The 17,128-nt window shown below is 34.2% G+C and overlaps 2 protein-coding genes across 2 annotated transcripts; both read right to left on the minus strand.

The window, feature by feature from the left end:
• Window positions 1-4,769: 4,769 nt before the first annotated feature.
• On the minus strand, window positions 4,770-5,738 carry LOC142445731 (olfactory receptor 4P4-like). The gene has a single exon (XM_075547660.1). It carries the CDS (start codon window positions 5,736-5,738, stop codon window positions 4,770-4,772), a length of 969 nt encoding a protein of 322 aa, XP_075403775.1.
• An 8,610-nt stretch (window positions 5,739-14,348) lies between these two features.
• On the minus strand, window positions 14,349-15,305 carry LOC142446493 (olfactory receptor 4P4-like). Its single transcript, XM_075548241.1, has one exon. It carries the CDS (start codon window positions 15,303-15,305, stop codon window positions 14,349-14,351), a length of 957 nt encoding a protein of 318 aa, XP_075404356.1.
• Window positions 15,306-17,128: the final 1,823 nt, after the last annotated feature.

The raw sequence follows: 17,128 nt of genomic DNA on the forward strand, positions 1-17,128 counted from the left end.
TGATGAATTGGTATAGTGGCTGCAACAATGAATGCGAACATAACAGCAATTGTGAGGAAGATGCAGGACCCGTGCATTGTTCTGTGGCACATCAGGCTATCCTGAGTTGAAACTTATCTAACAACAATGTGATACATAAAATACAAGGCAGCTTCAAAAGGTTTGTGGGTAAATTCTATTATCCTTTTATTCCATTTTCTCATGAATATTTTGAAGTTCCCTCATATTTGGAAAGAATAGAACTCTTACCCTCTCTGTCCAAAAAGAAAGAGGAACTAAGCATAAATTAAGTATAGAGTACAAAATAAGCCATTACTTTGAAATTGTGTAAAAGGAAATATGAAATTACAGTTCAACTAATGGAATGCACATTTACCTTAAATCCATTTTCAAATGAGGAAGCATAAAAATGAAATTTATAACCCAAAAAATAAAATTTACTAAGCAAATCAATTAAAAAATTCTAGTGCTTTCTTTATAATGTTCTCAAATATGTCTCTCTCTCTCCAACAGGCAACCAGGTCCTCCTTGAACTTACTGTCCTCTCCATGTAAATCTTAGTCTATAGTATTAACATAAAACTCTTTTGTTAACGTTTGCAATTAGCTGCTCATTAGTGTTAAGACAAAAGTAAAAATATTTAACAATATTTATTTAACTTATAATTCAATTTAATCTATATTTTAATTTAATTTACTATTGTGCCACATAATAAGAATAAAGACATTTACTCACATGTATTCTTCTGCACGTAATTTGTGGTCTCCTTTATACATTTTTCTGCCTTCTCTTGCTATATTCCAGCAATTCTTCTCCTACTTAAATGATTTCCATTCAGCATCTTCACTTGCCAGTTTCCTCAAGACAGTCCTCATTGTTGCACATTAGCCTCACTTTCTATGTCCCAACAATTTATGCAGAGAAAATGCACATTATAAACCAGCATTGGAACCTTTGGTGTAGGGAAACTGCCAGTCCAAAGAAACGATGACAGCTACAAAGAAGAGCTTGAAGGCAGAAGAATTTTCTTCTCTAAAACTAGTCAAACCATGATCTATATCGAGTCTGCATTATAATTGTCAAATTATTTCTGAAGCATTCCAGGCTTAAATGTGAAATAAATTGACAGGGAAATAACCTGTGCCAGATGTGTATTTATTTCTTCTCAATGTATTGTGTATTTCACACAACAGCAAACCAAACCTAGAGCATCTATTGAGTGGATTCCAATTCATAGGCCTGTAAGACAGTATAAAACTGTCCCACAGGGTGCCCAAGGCTTTAAATTATGTAAGCAGACTGCCTCATCTTTCCCACAGAGAGGCTAATGAATTGGAAACGCTGATTTTGAGGTTAACGGCACATCACTTTAACCACTGTGCCACCTGGATTAATTATCTGTCTCCAAGTAACCCACTTACCAATTAGCATCCTTTAAAGTCCAAGTTACCCAAGTGAAAATTCAACTAGATTATGAAGACTCTGCCAACCTATGGGAACTCGACCTCATGTAGTTTGAAACCCCCTTACTACTCTATCCAGTTCTCATGAGATTTGATGCCTGGGATCTGTTTCCTTGCAGTTTGAGCATCTTTTCCCTTCTCTGCAACCTGAGGAATAAACTAAAGTCTGATCCTTATGTCAGGGAATAAGGCTTCACCATTCTTATGTAGTTTATTAGGTTTAGGACAGGGGAATGTGTATTGTATGCTTTATATACTTACATTTTCTCAAAAAATACAAAATTTCAGAACTTTCCTGGATTTTGGGTGATGGGTACAAACAGCTCAGTGGGATAACTGAGCAACTTCTGTTCATTTAGTTTGATGACAATCCTGAGGGGTCTATATAATTGCCAGTAGCATTTCAGAAATGAAGTAACTAGGATATAACACAAGTAAAAGGCAAGAATGTGATTCCACATGTAAAGAGAGAGATCACATAGAGGAAAAGAAAGAAAGTGAGACTTTGAAAGATTTTGGGGATGCTATTTCTTGTCCTCATGGGGTTGTATGAATGCTAAATGTATTATTGATCATCATTGTATATCTTAATATTATATTATTTAACAATTAAAAGGTTAGCACAATAAAATTATGAAATAAACATTTAAGGATTGGCTATGGCCAAAAAAAATGAGTCTTAACTGCTGTACTTCAGATTGTGTCTTTGTTTGGAAAAATTTTTTTTAAATTTATTGTCGGTTTCACTGTGGCTCATATTTCAGTCAAGCAATTCCATTGTCATTTAGTATATTCCAGCTCAAAGCAATCATAAATAGGGGTTCAGAAGCTGTAACTTTTACAGAAACATAGAGCCTCATCGTTTTCCCTAGGTAAGGCGTGTAGGGGCCAAACTGAAAGCAGGTTTATAACGGGAACAATAACAATAATGAGAAAAGCAAACCTTAGAATAACCAAGCATGTGAGGTCAAAAGAGCAGTATTTACCTAAGACAAGGTTCAGAAAAGTTAAGTAAGAAGGAGAATTATGAACAGGAAACACGGGATTAAGTGGGAGAAATTATGTGAGTGACATTGAGGAGAATTCAATGAATAAGATGAAACAAAATGTATATAAATTGGTGAATACAAAATGAATGATCTGTTGTTAAACTTCACCCAATTAACAAGATACATTTTATTATTTTTATTACTATTTTAAAATTTATTATTAATTGGGGGTTAATTCTGTAGCCCAATCGTGGCAAACAGAATTGTACAATTACTATGACAATCAGTTTCCAACCTTCCTTTTATTCCTGGACTCCTTGACATTATCTCCCTTTACCCTCCCACCACCACTCTACCCACCACTTGCTGTCCCTATAAAACCCTTATTCTACTTGCTGTCCCTATAGTTTCATAAATCACAGGTTTCATATAACAAAACACATAAAATGCATAACACAACTTCATAAGACTGACGTGCAATGACATAAAACCTCTGAGATACACCCTAATATAAATAAACAAAAAAATCTATTCAAAAAATACAGAAAATGTTGAAAACCAGAGGGAATCAACTGAGAAAGTCTTAACTGCACAACATACATTTTTAAAAACGATCCTGTTAAGTTAAAGAATTTATATTATACCAGTCTTCATCCCTTCTGAGTGTCATTTTAACAAAGAAAGCATGGGTAGAAAAGGCAAACTGAAGTAGGACACACAGAAAGTGGTGATGTATGTAAAAGGCAAGGAACAAGGGAAGCTGGGAGGATGTGAAAGTTCTTCTGGATTAGAGGCAGGTAGCATGGTCCTTGTAATGCCCTGAATTCACATAACTAGTCTTCAGAACAGAGACACAATATGGTTTCTGTTCTTCAAAGCCACCAGTTTTGTAAGATTTAGTTATGGTAGCCCTAAGAAACTAAGACATTATCTTAAGGCCAAAGTCCAAGGCACTGGAAATGAACACAGATTATAAATGCCGTACCTTCAAAGGACCAGTTACCAAAGGATAAAGCAAGAGCTACACATAATCAGGCTAATCTTCCTATTACCTACAATCCAATTGAACTTTTAATTTTTCAAAATTTCCCTCTTTTCCTGTCTAATGCTTCCCCAAATCTTGAGTTAGACAGCTCCTTCTTAACTTATAATTTTCCCCATAACATCCCACATAGTTTCCTGCTGTTTTCTAACAGATTTATGTTTTCTATCTATAGTCATTTATTGTAAAATTTTATCAATTCAATGGAATCTCTTTTCCATACACATAAAATGTTTATATATATGGCTAGATATACACAGATACAGTTATACATAGATATAGATAGATGAGAGAGAGCAAGAGAGAGCAAGAAAGAGAGAGAGAGAGAGAGAGAGAGAGAGAGAGAGAGAGAGAGAGAGAGAGAGAGAGAGAGAAAGAGAGAGAGATTTACAGATTTCTTCAGAAAAACCTTGAAATAGTATCTTAAGGTTATAGTTTAGGTTCAGATGAAGTTTTCTATGCCACAGCATTGAGAGTCTCAGAAACTCACAGGGGTATGATTCAGCATTGCCTTGATGGCAGTGTTTGTTTTTTTACTTCTTTTGTGGGAAGCGTGTATCTAGATATGTTTACTTTTTGAATTTGGATATCCAATTGTTCTAACACACTATGGGGAAAAGGCTAAGATCTTCTATCATATTTACATCTTTGTCATAAATCTATATGGACTGTATCACTTCTTTCTGGGTGTTCTATTAATTATTGATAATTACAATTTCATATTGAGGCTTTAAACTGGACGATATAGGTTCTGAAATTTGTTTTAATGTTTTACATTTTTTTGCTATTTCATTTTTTTTGTCTTTTAATATAAATCAAAGAACCGTCCTGTTGACATCTTAGTAAATGCTTGTTGAGATTTTGATTCCCTTATGCTGAACATGATTAAATATTGAAATGGATGCTTTGTAATTTGTATGTATGTGAAATAGTTAAAAGTAGACAAACTAATTCGAAAAAGTTTTTCATTATGTCTTCTCAGTGTGACACCATACTGAGACCAAAAGTCATTTAATGCAATTCACTCTTGCTGCACCACGTTAAAATGGGAATAGCCCAAAAGTCATTTAGTGCAATTCACTCTTGCTACACCACCTTAATGCCTCCCCCAATCAAATGTTTCATACTCACTTTCACATAGATTAGTATTCATTAATGTTCTTCTAACTTCATTTCATTTGAATTAGTTAATCCGTTCATGATAGTAAATGGAAAGATAAACTTTGACATGTTTTATAATATTTTATTTTATAATTAGACATTTTATTAAGGAATTTAGCTGTTAGAAATCTTGAAATTAATTACATGCTTCTTTTGAAAATAATCTTGACACCAAACATTTCTCATGGCATTTTTCATCTCTGTATTTCGCAGGGTATAGATTAAAGGATTGAACATAGGAGCAATGAAGGTATAAAACAGTGCAAATATTTTATCCTCAGGGAATGTGGTAGGAGGTCTAAGGTAGACAAATATTGCTGGAGCAAAAAATAAGAGCACCACCGTGACATGAGAGCCACAGGTAGACAGGGCTTTGCGCCTGCCCTCTGCTGAGTGATTCCTTAAGGTGAATAATATAATCACGTAAGAACCAACTAGGACAACAAACGTTACTAAGGCCACCAGCCCTGAATTGGCAACCACAAGAACCCCTATGATATAGGTATCAGTACAGGCAACTTTTAACAAAGGGAGGACGTCACAAAAATAATGATCGACTTCATTAGAACCACAAAAGGGTAATGAGATTGCCATAAACAATTGTGGAAAGGCATGGGCAGCCCCACCAGCCCAGGCAGCTAAGACAAGAAGATGGCACCTTGTTCTGTTCATGATGATCATGTAGTGGAGAGGTTTGCAGATGGCAACATAGCGATCAAAGGCCATGGCGGTAAGAATGAAGATCTCAATGCCGCCAAAGAAGTGCATGGTAAAGACCTGTAACATGCAATTTCCATAAGAGATGGATTTTTTCTCTACCAGTAGGTCACCAATCAATTTGGGTGTGACACTTGAAGTATAGCAGATGTCCATGGAAGACAAATGGCTAAGGAAATAGTACATTGGTTGGTGGAAAAGGGAACTGCATCGAATGGAAAGAAGTATCAAAAAGTTTCCTACAAGGATGGATAAATAACAGAATAAAAATAGCACACAAAAAGACAGCTGTATATTTGAATCATAAGAAAATCCCAAAAGAATGAATTCTGAGATGTTTCCTTGGTGTACTATGTTTGTTTCCATTTGGTTTAAATTATAAACAAGTTGAGTATCTGAAAATAAGGCAAACATGAGCATGAATCAAGATTTAGCAGTTTAGTAATAATTATATAAAATATACAAGAACAGCGTGCAATGATAGTAGTATCCATTATTGTGTATATCTTTAAAATGAAGCTATTTATCAACTTAATCTTATTTTAAAAATATATTATGATAAATATTATAGTTGGAATAACTGTTTTATGCAATTTTGTAGTAAGCTTTAATAATATTTTAAATGTATTTATGAAAAACACCTATAAGTTACATGATTTTTATAAGAAATAATTAATTCATTTAAGATCTCCTTTCCTTCTTAAAGCTTGAGCTGGACCACCTCTCCTGAAATATCTGGGAATATTTGCTCAAGAAATATCCTGAAACTCTTTACCTTAAGTATGTTTAATATGTAGTCTTTACACATTTACATATGAACATAAGATGTTTAATGTGTAGTCTTGCTTGTCATTTGAGCAAATATGACCAATGTGTATTTCACTACACATAAAAGTATCCATGGACAAAGAATTTTAATTCATGATTGGAATCCATAAAGATAAATAGCAAATTAATTTATTTCTACTATTAATAGTTCACAGATTTAAAAATACTTTCCACATACTTCCATTCAGTCCAGAAGCCAAAGGAAAATAAAGGAATTGAATTATTCAAGTATGCTTCAATCTTGCATATTTTAGTGGTTCTGCTACAATCTAATGATATTGTGTACACCCTAGGCAAGAAATGCCAACACAAGGTGATCCAAATAGAACGAAGACAAACTTTATTGTCTTTTATGCTTTTTGTTACATAAATAATACATGAAAATATCATGAATCTCATATAGCTTTTAATCAATCTAAAGCGGTAGTTCTCAACCTTCCTAATCTGTGACCCTTTAATACAGTTCCTCATATGGTGGTGACCCCCCAACCATAAAATTATTTTCATTGCTACTTCATAATTGTAATTTTGCAACTGTTATGATTCTGGCGACCCCTGTGAAAGGGTTGTTTGCCCCCCAAAGGGGTTGCAACCCACAGGTTGAGAACCACTGATCTAAAGAGATTTACACTGGGGAAAATAGAATGCAGAATGGAAGCAATGCATTTCTAATGGCTATTTTATTCAGTCATGAGAAATTATAACGTAGCCATTGGAACTACAAAACTTATGGCATCCCTTGTATTTTAGGAACTGATTTAATAGAAAATTGACCCTCCAGATGTTACAAGATTGAGTTTTTGTAGAACGGTTATTTAGAATGCATCAGATCCTGTGAAAAATATATTCTGATATGTTTGCCTATAGTTTTTAAAGTGTTTATGGCAAACAGCTAACAATCGGTACATTGCTAATAAAAAGAGCAATAGTGTAGGAAAACCAATTGTATTTTTAATTGATATTCAAAAGTTCCTTTCATACAGGAGAAAGTCTCAGTTTTCTATTATGAATTCAGTTTAACACTTCTGTATCTATATATATATGTATATATATATACACACACACAGTTTTTGTTTTTCATTGCTTTTTCAATTTTTTCTTTTTCCTCTAAAATTAGGTGGGAGTTCACATTTTGGATCATAATTTTATTGGCCCATAATCCACATAATGTATATATAGCTACATATCTATCTATCTATCTATATAAATTATACATTATTTCTCAGGCTGAAAATGTTCATCTCTTAAAAGTAATTAAACATGCATGAGCCACCAATAAAATGTTTAAAAAGAAAATAATTAAACAAATTTAATGTTTTGGCAATAAGTAACCTATTTTTATTTTGAAAATTAATGTTGATTTTTAAAATTTATAAGATGATATGTTTAATTTTCAAACATATATATTTATCAGAAGCAATTATTTTAAAGATAATTATTATACAAGTAGGGTGATTAATCATTTAAAAGCAGACATTACAAAATTTACTCAAACCCTGTCTTTTTGTTTTCAAGAAAAGCAAGGTGATCAAAAGACTCTTAAGTGATTTCTTAGGATTAGAAAATATGATTCTGTGGATCGTCAAACTCCAAATCAAACTCATTTCCATTGTGTAGGACTCATAGCAACCCTATCGTACAGAGTAGAATTGACCTGGTGGGTTTCCAAGACTGTACATCTTTAAAGGAGTAGGAGCAGTTGGTGGTTTTGAACTGCTGAAATTAAGATGAGCAGCCCAGGGCATAACCCACTCCCCCACTCAGCTTCCTGAACTAGAAGCCTGCTATCCCATTTCTCACTTGCATGGTGCTGCATCCATGATTAAGAGCAGAGTATGAAGGAGTGAGGGACATGAGTGTCATGTAATATGAATGCTAATGTGTTCTATGTTCACCCAAATAGACTTGATCATATTTCTGATTTTAAGTCATTGTGAAATAATCACCAAAATGAAAATTCGGTAGGTCAAGATACATTCCCATTTTCTACATCATATTTTATGTAAAATGGCTCTTAAACTATTGTTCCCTATGAGGCATGTTTATTGATCACTACTGTTATCAAAGACAGGTGGAAGTATTAATAAAGTCAGATGAGAAATAACTGTTTCCATAAAAATAAGGAATATTTGTTCTTATTGTATGAAAGAAAAGAAATCTTAGGAGAAGAATGAAATGAAAATTGATTATTGGAAAGAAGTATTGTGTAGCTAATTTGTAACAAAAGAAAGACATGTGTAGACAGAAACAGGTAGGACCATTGAGAGTTGTAAATAAATTGACCAGATCTGAATCCTGGTTTGAGATAGAAGAGGCTGTCTCCTCCTGTAAGCATGCACATGCTCAGAAACCCCATGACTAAGAATCAACTTGAGGGTTTGGGCTTTCAATCATAGGTACACACAATTTCATGTTTACTGCCATTCAAATTGGTAGTCCATTAATTAAAAGATTTTCGAAATCTGTGTGTAATGGCAGGATGACTATTTTAAAGTATCTTTTCACTATAAATATTAACATGAGTTTGTAGAGTTTTTTTTTATAATTTTCTTGCAAGAAACATATAGTCAAGTGATCGTTTCTGTGATAGAATAGAGCAAATGATGTGTATCCTTTTCCGTATGTTCCCAGTTTAATGAGAACAGATGTTGTTATAGTTCAATTACAGTTTCCTCCACAAATTCAAGTTTTTTCATACAAGATTGAGAATGTGTCATGCTAAACACGTACTAAAATTTATACAGATGACGGTAGTCTATTTTGGGGTGAAATGGCTACTGAAATTTGGGGACATCATTATTATAGCTACTCAAGCATAAAGAAGATTCTTCCATTAGAATTATGATAGAACACTTATTACTACTAGACTGATTCTCAGGACAGGTAGCTTACAAATGAAGATATAATTAATTTTAGCAACTGTTCTCAGCAGGAATTCTGTTTGTGTACACTTAGGCTAAAGTGTGTTCTACTATTTTAAACTATATATATATAATCATAGAAGGCAAGAAAATGGACATCTTTAAGCAAGAAATAAATAAAACATAGACAAATAGCAAATCCTCCATGTACAAGCAGTTGATGGGCTGTCCAAACCAAGGAACATTCACTGATCATTAAATACCCATTTGGGAAGCATTAAACCTCAAGACGAAGTGCCTCTTCAGATACTCACTGCGCTACCTCTTCTGCAGCAGCTAATCCTGAAAAAAAAGGAAAATAATTATAAACAAATCATTCCAAATCAACTAGGCTACTTTTATAATAATAAAAATCTATAACATCTCAAACCCCTTAGAACTTCCTGCAGGTTTGTGAGGGTCGTGGACTTTACGCATCTGCTAAAGCATCAGGCATGCACAGACACCCATCATTCTTGCCATTGAGTGGATTTCAACTCCTAGTCACCAAAAAAGGACGGAGCAGAACTGCCCAGTGGAGTTTCCCAGGCTGTTCTCTTTTCAGAAGGAGACACACACCGTGCTTTCCCAGCCACCAGCTGGTGGATGCGACCTACCAACCTTGTAGTTTCCAGCTGAGTGCTTTAGCTGCTGTGACACTAGTACTCTTTATGCGAAGAAAAGTAGATCTTCATTCCACAGAAATGCCAAGCTGGGATTTATTCAATACAGATTTAAAATCTTAAAAATTAAACACAATGAGTTTGAAGCTCCAAAGAAACAACAATAAAAGAATTAGCACAAAGTACAGTCCTAGAAGTCATCCCTGCCTGTGTCAGAGGCAATCGCACGAGAGGAGCAGAATATAAACTGAGGAGGCGGCATGAGAATGAACAGCTCTTTGGTCGCTGGAAGTAATCCTATTCCCAGAAGCTTTTCTGAACATGTCCTTGCCAAACGGCACTGCCTGGCTCGTCCACCATATTGGTGATGATACCTCTGGGCATTTTCTAGTCCTTACTTTATTTCTACCTTTGCATTAGCCTGGCTGGGGGAGTACTGTTTCTCTTGAGCTCTCTAAATCGTATATTGAGACAGATAACAGTTCTGGACATCTTGCTGATTCTGTATATTCTGTATTCAACAAATGTATTTGAGAAAGGGAGGAGAAAAAAACAAACAAGAATTTAGAGTCCAGTACTTACTCTCTCATTATTAATTTAGGTGTTCAGGAATAGACCATTAAAACGACTGACCCACAGATCCTGATTTGTGGCCAAGGCCTACCATCGCTGAAATAGGGGCATGGGGCACCATTGAAAAAAAACCTAAAGAACTCAAGAGTAATTCATTTTCCCCACATTTTTACAAGAGGAAACTATTAATTATTAACTATAAGAAAAATTGAAGAAATGGAGAAATTCGTCGCTCCCATATGTCAGAAATGGCCGTTCTCTTTCCTCTGTCATTGAATAGTTGCATGAGGTATAGGCTCGTTTCAATAAATGGATGCGTTTCAACAAACTTAAGTGTTAAATATTTTCTCACACATATAAAATGTAAATAAATCAATTTTAGTATAACTTTTCCAGTTCAGATAAATCTGAGAAAAATTTGAGCATCTTTTCCCTTCTCTACAACTGAGGAATAGACTAAAGTCTGATCCTAATGTCAAGGAATAAGCTTTCACCATTCTTAAGTAGTTTATTAGGTTTAGGACAGGAGTATGTGTATTGTATACTCTATACATTTACATTTTCTCAAAAAATACAAAATTCAGAACTTTCCTGTCTTTGGGGTGATGGGTACAAAAAGCTCAGTAGGATGACGGAGCAACTTCTGTTCATTTAGTTTTACAACATTCCTGTGGCTCAATTTTAGGTCAAGCAATTCCATTGTCATTTAGTATATTCCAACTCAAAGCAATCATAAATAGGGGTTCAGAATCTGTAACCTTTACAGGAGCATAGAGCCTCATCGTTCTCCCTAGGTAAGGCGTGTAGGGGCCAAACTGAAAGCAGGTCTATAACGGGAACAATAACACTAATGAGAAAAGCAAACCTTAGCATCACCAAGCATGAGAGGTCAAAGGGGCAGTATGTACCTAAGACAAGGTTCAGAAAAGTTAGGAAAGAAGGAGAATTATGAACAGGAAGCACGGGATTAAGTGGGGCAAAGGATGTGAGTGACATTGAGGAGAATTTGATGAATAAGATGAAACAAAATGTATATAAATTGGTGAATACAAAATGAATGATCTGTTGTTAACCTTCACCCAATTAACAAGATAAACTTTATTATTTTTACTAAAATTATAAAATTTATTATTAAGTGGGAGTGAGTGTATATCATTCTATAGCCCAATCGTGGCAAACAGAATTGTACAATTGCTCCCACAATCAGTTTCCAACCTTCTTTTTATTCCTGGACTCCTTGACATCGTCTCCCTTTACCCTCCCTCCACCACTGTACTCACACCCCCAAACCCGTATTCTATTTGATGTCCCTATAGTTTCATAAATCATGGGTTTCATATAACAAAACATATAAAAATATGTAACACAACTTCATGAGAGTGATATGCAATGATATAAAACCTCAGAGATATACCCTAATATAAAGAAACAAAAACAAAACAATTCAAAATTACAGAAAATGTTGAAAACCAGGTGGAATTAATTGGGAAAGTTTTAACTGCACAACGGACATTTTTAAAAAAGATGTTGTAAGTTAAATAAATTATATTAGACCAGTCTTCATCCCTTCTGAGTGTCATTTTACCAAACAAAGGACAGATAGAAAAGTCAAACTGAAGCAGGAGACACAGAAAGTTGAGAGGATCAAAGCCCAATGGAAGAAGCACACCAGCCTGTCTGATCATGAGGTGTTTAAGGGACTTGTTATCAGACAACAAAGAACTAAAAATCATATCAGTTGGTGCCCACCTCTTAATACAATCACTGAAGACAAATATGTGCATAAGCAAATGTGGTCAAGAAAGCTGATGGTGCCTAGCTATCAAAAAATAAGGCTTGGAGATAAGCAAGCAGCCATCTAGCTCAGAATAAACAATGCCCACATGGAAGAACTACATCAACCTGTGTGACCACGAGCTGTCGAAGGGATCCGATATCAAAGCCCATTGGCAGCAAACCAGACACCCCCTTACTGAAGGGTTGTAGGGAGGAGATGAGCAGTCAGTGTGAATAGTAGCAATGATGGAACATATAACTTTCCTCTAGTTCTTAAATGTTTCCTCTCCCTCACTATCATGATCCTAACTCTACCTTACAAAACTGGCTAAATGAGGGGATGTATATTGATACATATAGCAACTGCAAACACAGGGAATCCAGGAGAGATGACTCCTTCAGGGCCATTGGTGAGAGTGGCGATGCCTGGAGCATGGTGGGAATGTGGCGTGGAAAGTGGCAACTGATTACAAGAATCTACATATAGCCTCCTCCCTGGGGGTTGGACACCAGAGAAGAGGGTGGGGAGATACAACAGGGAGTATAAGATATGACAAAATAACAATAATTTATGAATTATGAAAGGTTCATGAGGAAGGAGGGAGGGGGGAGTGAGGACAGAGGGGGGAAACGAGCAGCCAATATTAAGGGCTCAAGTAGAAGGTAAATGTTTTGAGAATGATGATGGCAACAAATGTACATATGTGCTTGACACAATGGATGGATGGATGAATTGTTATAAGAATTGCACAAGTCCCCCCAAAAGGAATTTTTTTAAAGGCAAGGAACAAGGGAAGCTGGGAAGGATGTGAAGGTTCTTCTGGAGCAGACGTAGATAACATGGTCCTTCTGATGCCCTGAATTCACATAACTAGTCTCCAGAACTGTGAGACAATACATAATGTGTTCTTCAAAGTCACAATATTTGTAAGATTTACTTATGGCAGCCCTAGGAAACTAAGACATTAATTTAAGACCAAAGTCCAAGGCACTGGAAATGAACACAGACTATAAATGCCCTGCCATCAAAGGACTAGTTGCCAAAGGCTAAAGGAAGATCTACACATAATCAGTCTATTACCTACAATCCAATTGAACTTTTAATTTTTCAAAATTTCCCTATTTTCCTGTCAAATGCTTCCCCAAATCTTGAGGTAGGTGTCTCCTTCTTAAATTATATTTTTCCCCATAACATTCCACTCCTTTGCCTGCTATTTTCTAACAGATTGATGTTTTCTAGCTATAGTCATTTATTCAAAAATTTCATCTACTCAATGGCATCTCTTTTCCCTACACATAAAGTATTTATAGATAGATAGATAGATAGATAGATAGATATAAAGATATACTTCTAGATAAATAAATCATAGATGTTAGATAGAAAAAATAGACAGATTATTTTACTGATATCTTTAGAAAACGCTTGTATTAGTCCCTTAGGGTTATAGTTTACGTTCAGAGGAAGCTTTCTATGCCATAGACTTTGAGTCTCAGAAACTCACAGGAGCAATTCTACTCTGTCCTATCAGATCAGTATGAATCAGAATTGACTGACGGCAATGAGTTTGTTTGTTTACTGCTTTTCTTTTTTGATAAGTGGTTGGCATGTATCTAGATATGTTTACTTTTTGTATTTGTATATCTAATTGTTCTAACACACTATGGGGAAAGGGCTAAGCTCTTCTATCATATTTATATACTTGTCATGAATACAGATGGACGGTGTCATTTCTTTCTGGGTTTTCTATTAATTATTGATAATTGCCACTTCATATTACGGCTTTCAAATGGATGATATGGGTTCTGAAATTTGTTTTAAGGTTTTACATTTTTGTTATTCTAGTTTCTTTGTCTTTTCATGTAAATCAAAGAACCAACTTGTTGACATCTTAGTAAAAGCTTGTTGAGATTTTGATTACATTATGCTGAACATGAATAAAATATTGAAATGGATGCAACGTAATTTGTATGTCTGTGAAATAGTTAAAAGTAGACAAACTAATTTGAAAGAGATTTTTCGTTATGTCTTCTCAGTATAACACCGTATTAATGGAAATAGCACAAAAGTCATTTAATACCATTCACTCTTGCTACACCACCTAATGCCTCCCCCAAGCAAATGTTTCATACTCACTTTCACATAGATTAGAATTCATTAATGTTCTTCTAAGTTCATTTCATTTGAATTAGTTAATCCGTTCATGATAGAAATGGAAAGATAAACTTTGACATGTTTTATAATATTTTATTTTATAATTAGACATTTATTAAGGAATTTAGCTGTTAGAATTCTTTAAATTATTTACATGCTTCTTTTGAAAATAACCTTGACACCAAACTTTTCTCATGGCATTTTTCATCTCTGTATTTCTCAGAGTATAAATTAAAGGATTGAACATAGGAGCGATAATAGTGTAAAACAGTGCAAATATTTTATCCTCAGGGAATGTGGTAGGAGGTCTAAGGTAGGAAAATATTGCTGGAGCAAAAAATAAGAGCACCACCGTGACATGAGAGCCACAAGTAGACAGGGCTTTGCGCCTGCCCTCTGCTGAGTGATTCCTTAAGGTGAATAATATAACCACATAAGATCCAACTAGGACAACAAACGTTACTAAGGCCACAATCCCTGAATTGGCAACCACAAGAACCCCTATGATATAGGTATCAGTACAGGCAACTTTTAACAAAGGGAAAATGTCACAATAGTAATGATCAATTTCATTAGGACCACAAAAGGGTAACGAGATTGCCATAAACAATTGTGGCAAGCCATGGGCAGCCCCACCGGCACAGGCAGCTAAGACAAGAAGATGGCACCTTGTTCTGTTCATGATGTTCATGTAGTGGAGAGGTTTGCAGATGGCAACATAGCGATCAAAGGCCATGGCAGTAAGAATGAAGACCTCAATGCCGCCAAAGAAGTGCATGGTAAAGACCTGCAACAAGCAATTTCCATAAGAGATGGATTTTTTCTCTAATGGTAGGTCACCAATCAATTTGGGTGTGACACTTGAAGTATAGCAGATGTCCACAGAAGACAAGTGGCTAAGGAAATAGTACATTGGTTGGTGGAAAAGGGAACTGCATCGAATGGAAAGAAGTATCAAAAGGTTCCCTACCAAGATGCATATGTAACAGAATAAAAAGAGCACACAAAACAATATTTGTGTACTTGAATCATAAGAAAATCCCAAAAGAATAAATTCTGAGAAGTTTCTTTGGCTTTCCATATTTGTTTTCATTTGGTTTAAATTGTAAACAAGTAAGTTGAGTTCCTGAAAATAAAGAAAACAGGAGCATGAATCAAGATTTAGTAGTATAGTAACAATGATATAAAATAGCATGCAATAATTTTAGTATAGATTTCTATGTGCATATGTACAATTAAGCTGTTTGTCAACTTAATCTTAATTTTAAATACATTATGAAAAATATTACAATAGGAATAAATATTTTATGCAATTTAGTAGTAAATTTCAATATTTTAAATATATTTAATTATAAAAAACCCTATAAGTTACATACTTTTAAAAGAAAGAATTAATACATCTAAAAACTATATTTGGCATGTTTTTAGATGCTTTGTACATTATCTTTAAGATCTGCTTTGCTTCTTAAAGCCTGAGCTGGAATATTCTCCTGAATTACCTTGGAATATTTGCTCAAGAAATATACTGAAACTCTTCAACTTAAGTATGATTAATATGAAAGTTTTACACATTTACACATGAACTTTAAGATGATTAATGTGTAGTCTTGCTTGTCATGTGAAAAATTATGACCGATGATTGTTTGGTTACACATAAAAGTATCCATGGACAAAGAATTTCAATTCATGATAGGAATCCAGAAAGACAAATAGAAATTAATTTATTTCTACTATGTATAGTTCACCGATTAAAAAATACTTTCAGTATACTGCCATTCAGTTCGGGAAGTCAAAGGAATGATAAAACAGTTGAATTACTCAAGTATTATTGAATTTTGCCTATTTTAGTGGTTCTGCTACAATCTAATGTTATGGTGTACATCCTATGCATGAAATGCCAACACAAGGTGTTACCAAAAGACCGAAGACAAGTTTCATTGAGTGCTATGCTTTTTGTTCCATAAATAATACATGAAAATTTCATGAATTTCATATAGTTTTTGATATATCTAAAGTGATTTACACTGGGGAAAGTAGAACGCAGAATGGAAACAATGCATTTCTAGTGGCCATTTTACTTAGTTATGAGAAAGTATAACGTACCCAATGGAACTATAAAAATCATGGAATCCCTTGTATTTTAGGAAATGATTTAATAGTCAATTGACTTTACAGATGTTACAATGTTGAGTTTTTGTACAAAGGTTATTTAGAATGCGACACATTCTGTGAAAAATATATCCTTAATCTCTTTCCCTATGTATTTTAAAGTTTTTATGGCAAAAAGCTAGCAACTTGTACATTTCTAATAAAAAGAACAATATTGTAGGAAAACCAATTATACTTTTAATTCATATTCAAAATTCCTTTCATAGAGCAGAAAGTCTCAGTTTTCTGCTATGTTAAATTCAGTTTTAGGCTTCTGTATGATCATATACATATATATTTTTTGTTTGTTTTTCACTGCTTTTTCTATTTTTAGTATTTACTCTAAAATTAGGTAGTAGTTAACATATTGGATCATAATTTTTTAAAATGTTTAATTGGCACATATTCCACATATTATATATATATATTAACAGAATAAAATTATTTTTATTTATTAAATTGTATATTTAATTTTCAAATATATATATATCAGAAGCAATGACAGATTATTATTATACAAGTAGGAAAATTAATCATTTCAAAGTAGGCATTACCAAATTAAGTTAAACCCTTTTTTTTGTTTTGGTTTTCTTTTTCAAGAAAAGCAATACAATCAAGAGGCTCTAAGTAATTTCTTAGGATTAGAAAATAAGATTCTGTGGATCATTAAACTCCAAATCAAACTTATTTTCATTGTGTAGCACTCATAGCAACCCAATAGTACAAAGTAGAATTGGCCTGGTGGGTTTCCAAACT

The sequence above is a fragment of the Tenrec ecaudatus genome, chromosome 4 (genome assembly GCF_050624435.1).
Source record: "Tenrec ecaudatus isolate mTenEca1 chromosome 4, mTenEca1.hap1, whole genome shotgun sequence".
Classification (NCBI taxonomy): domain Eukaryota; kingdom Metazoa; phylum Chordata; class Mammalia; order Afrosoricida; family Tenrecidae; genus Tenrec; species Tenrec ecaudatus.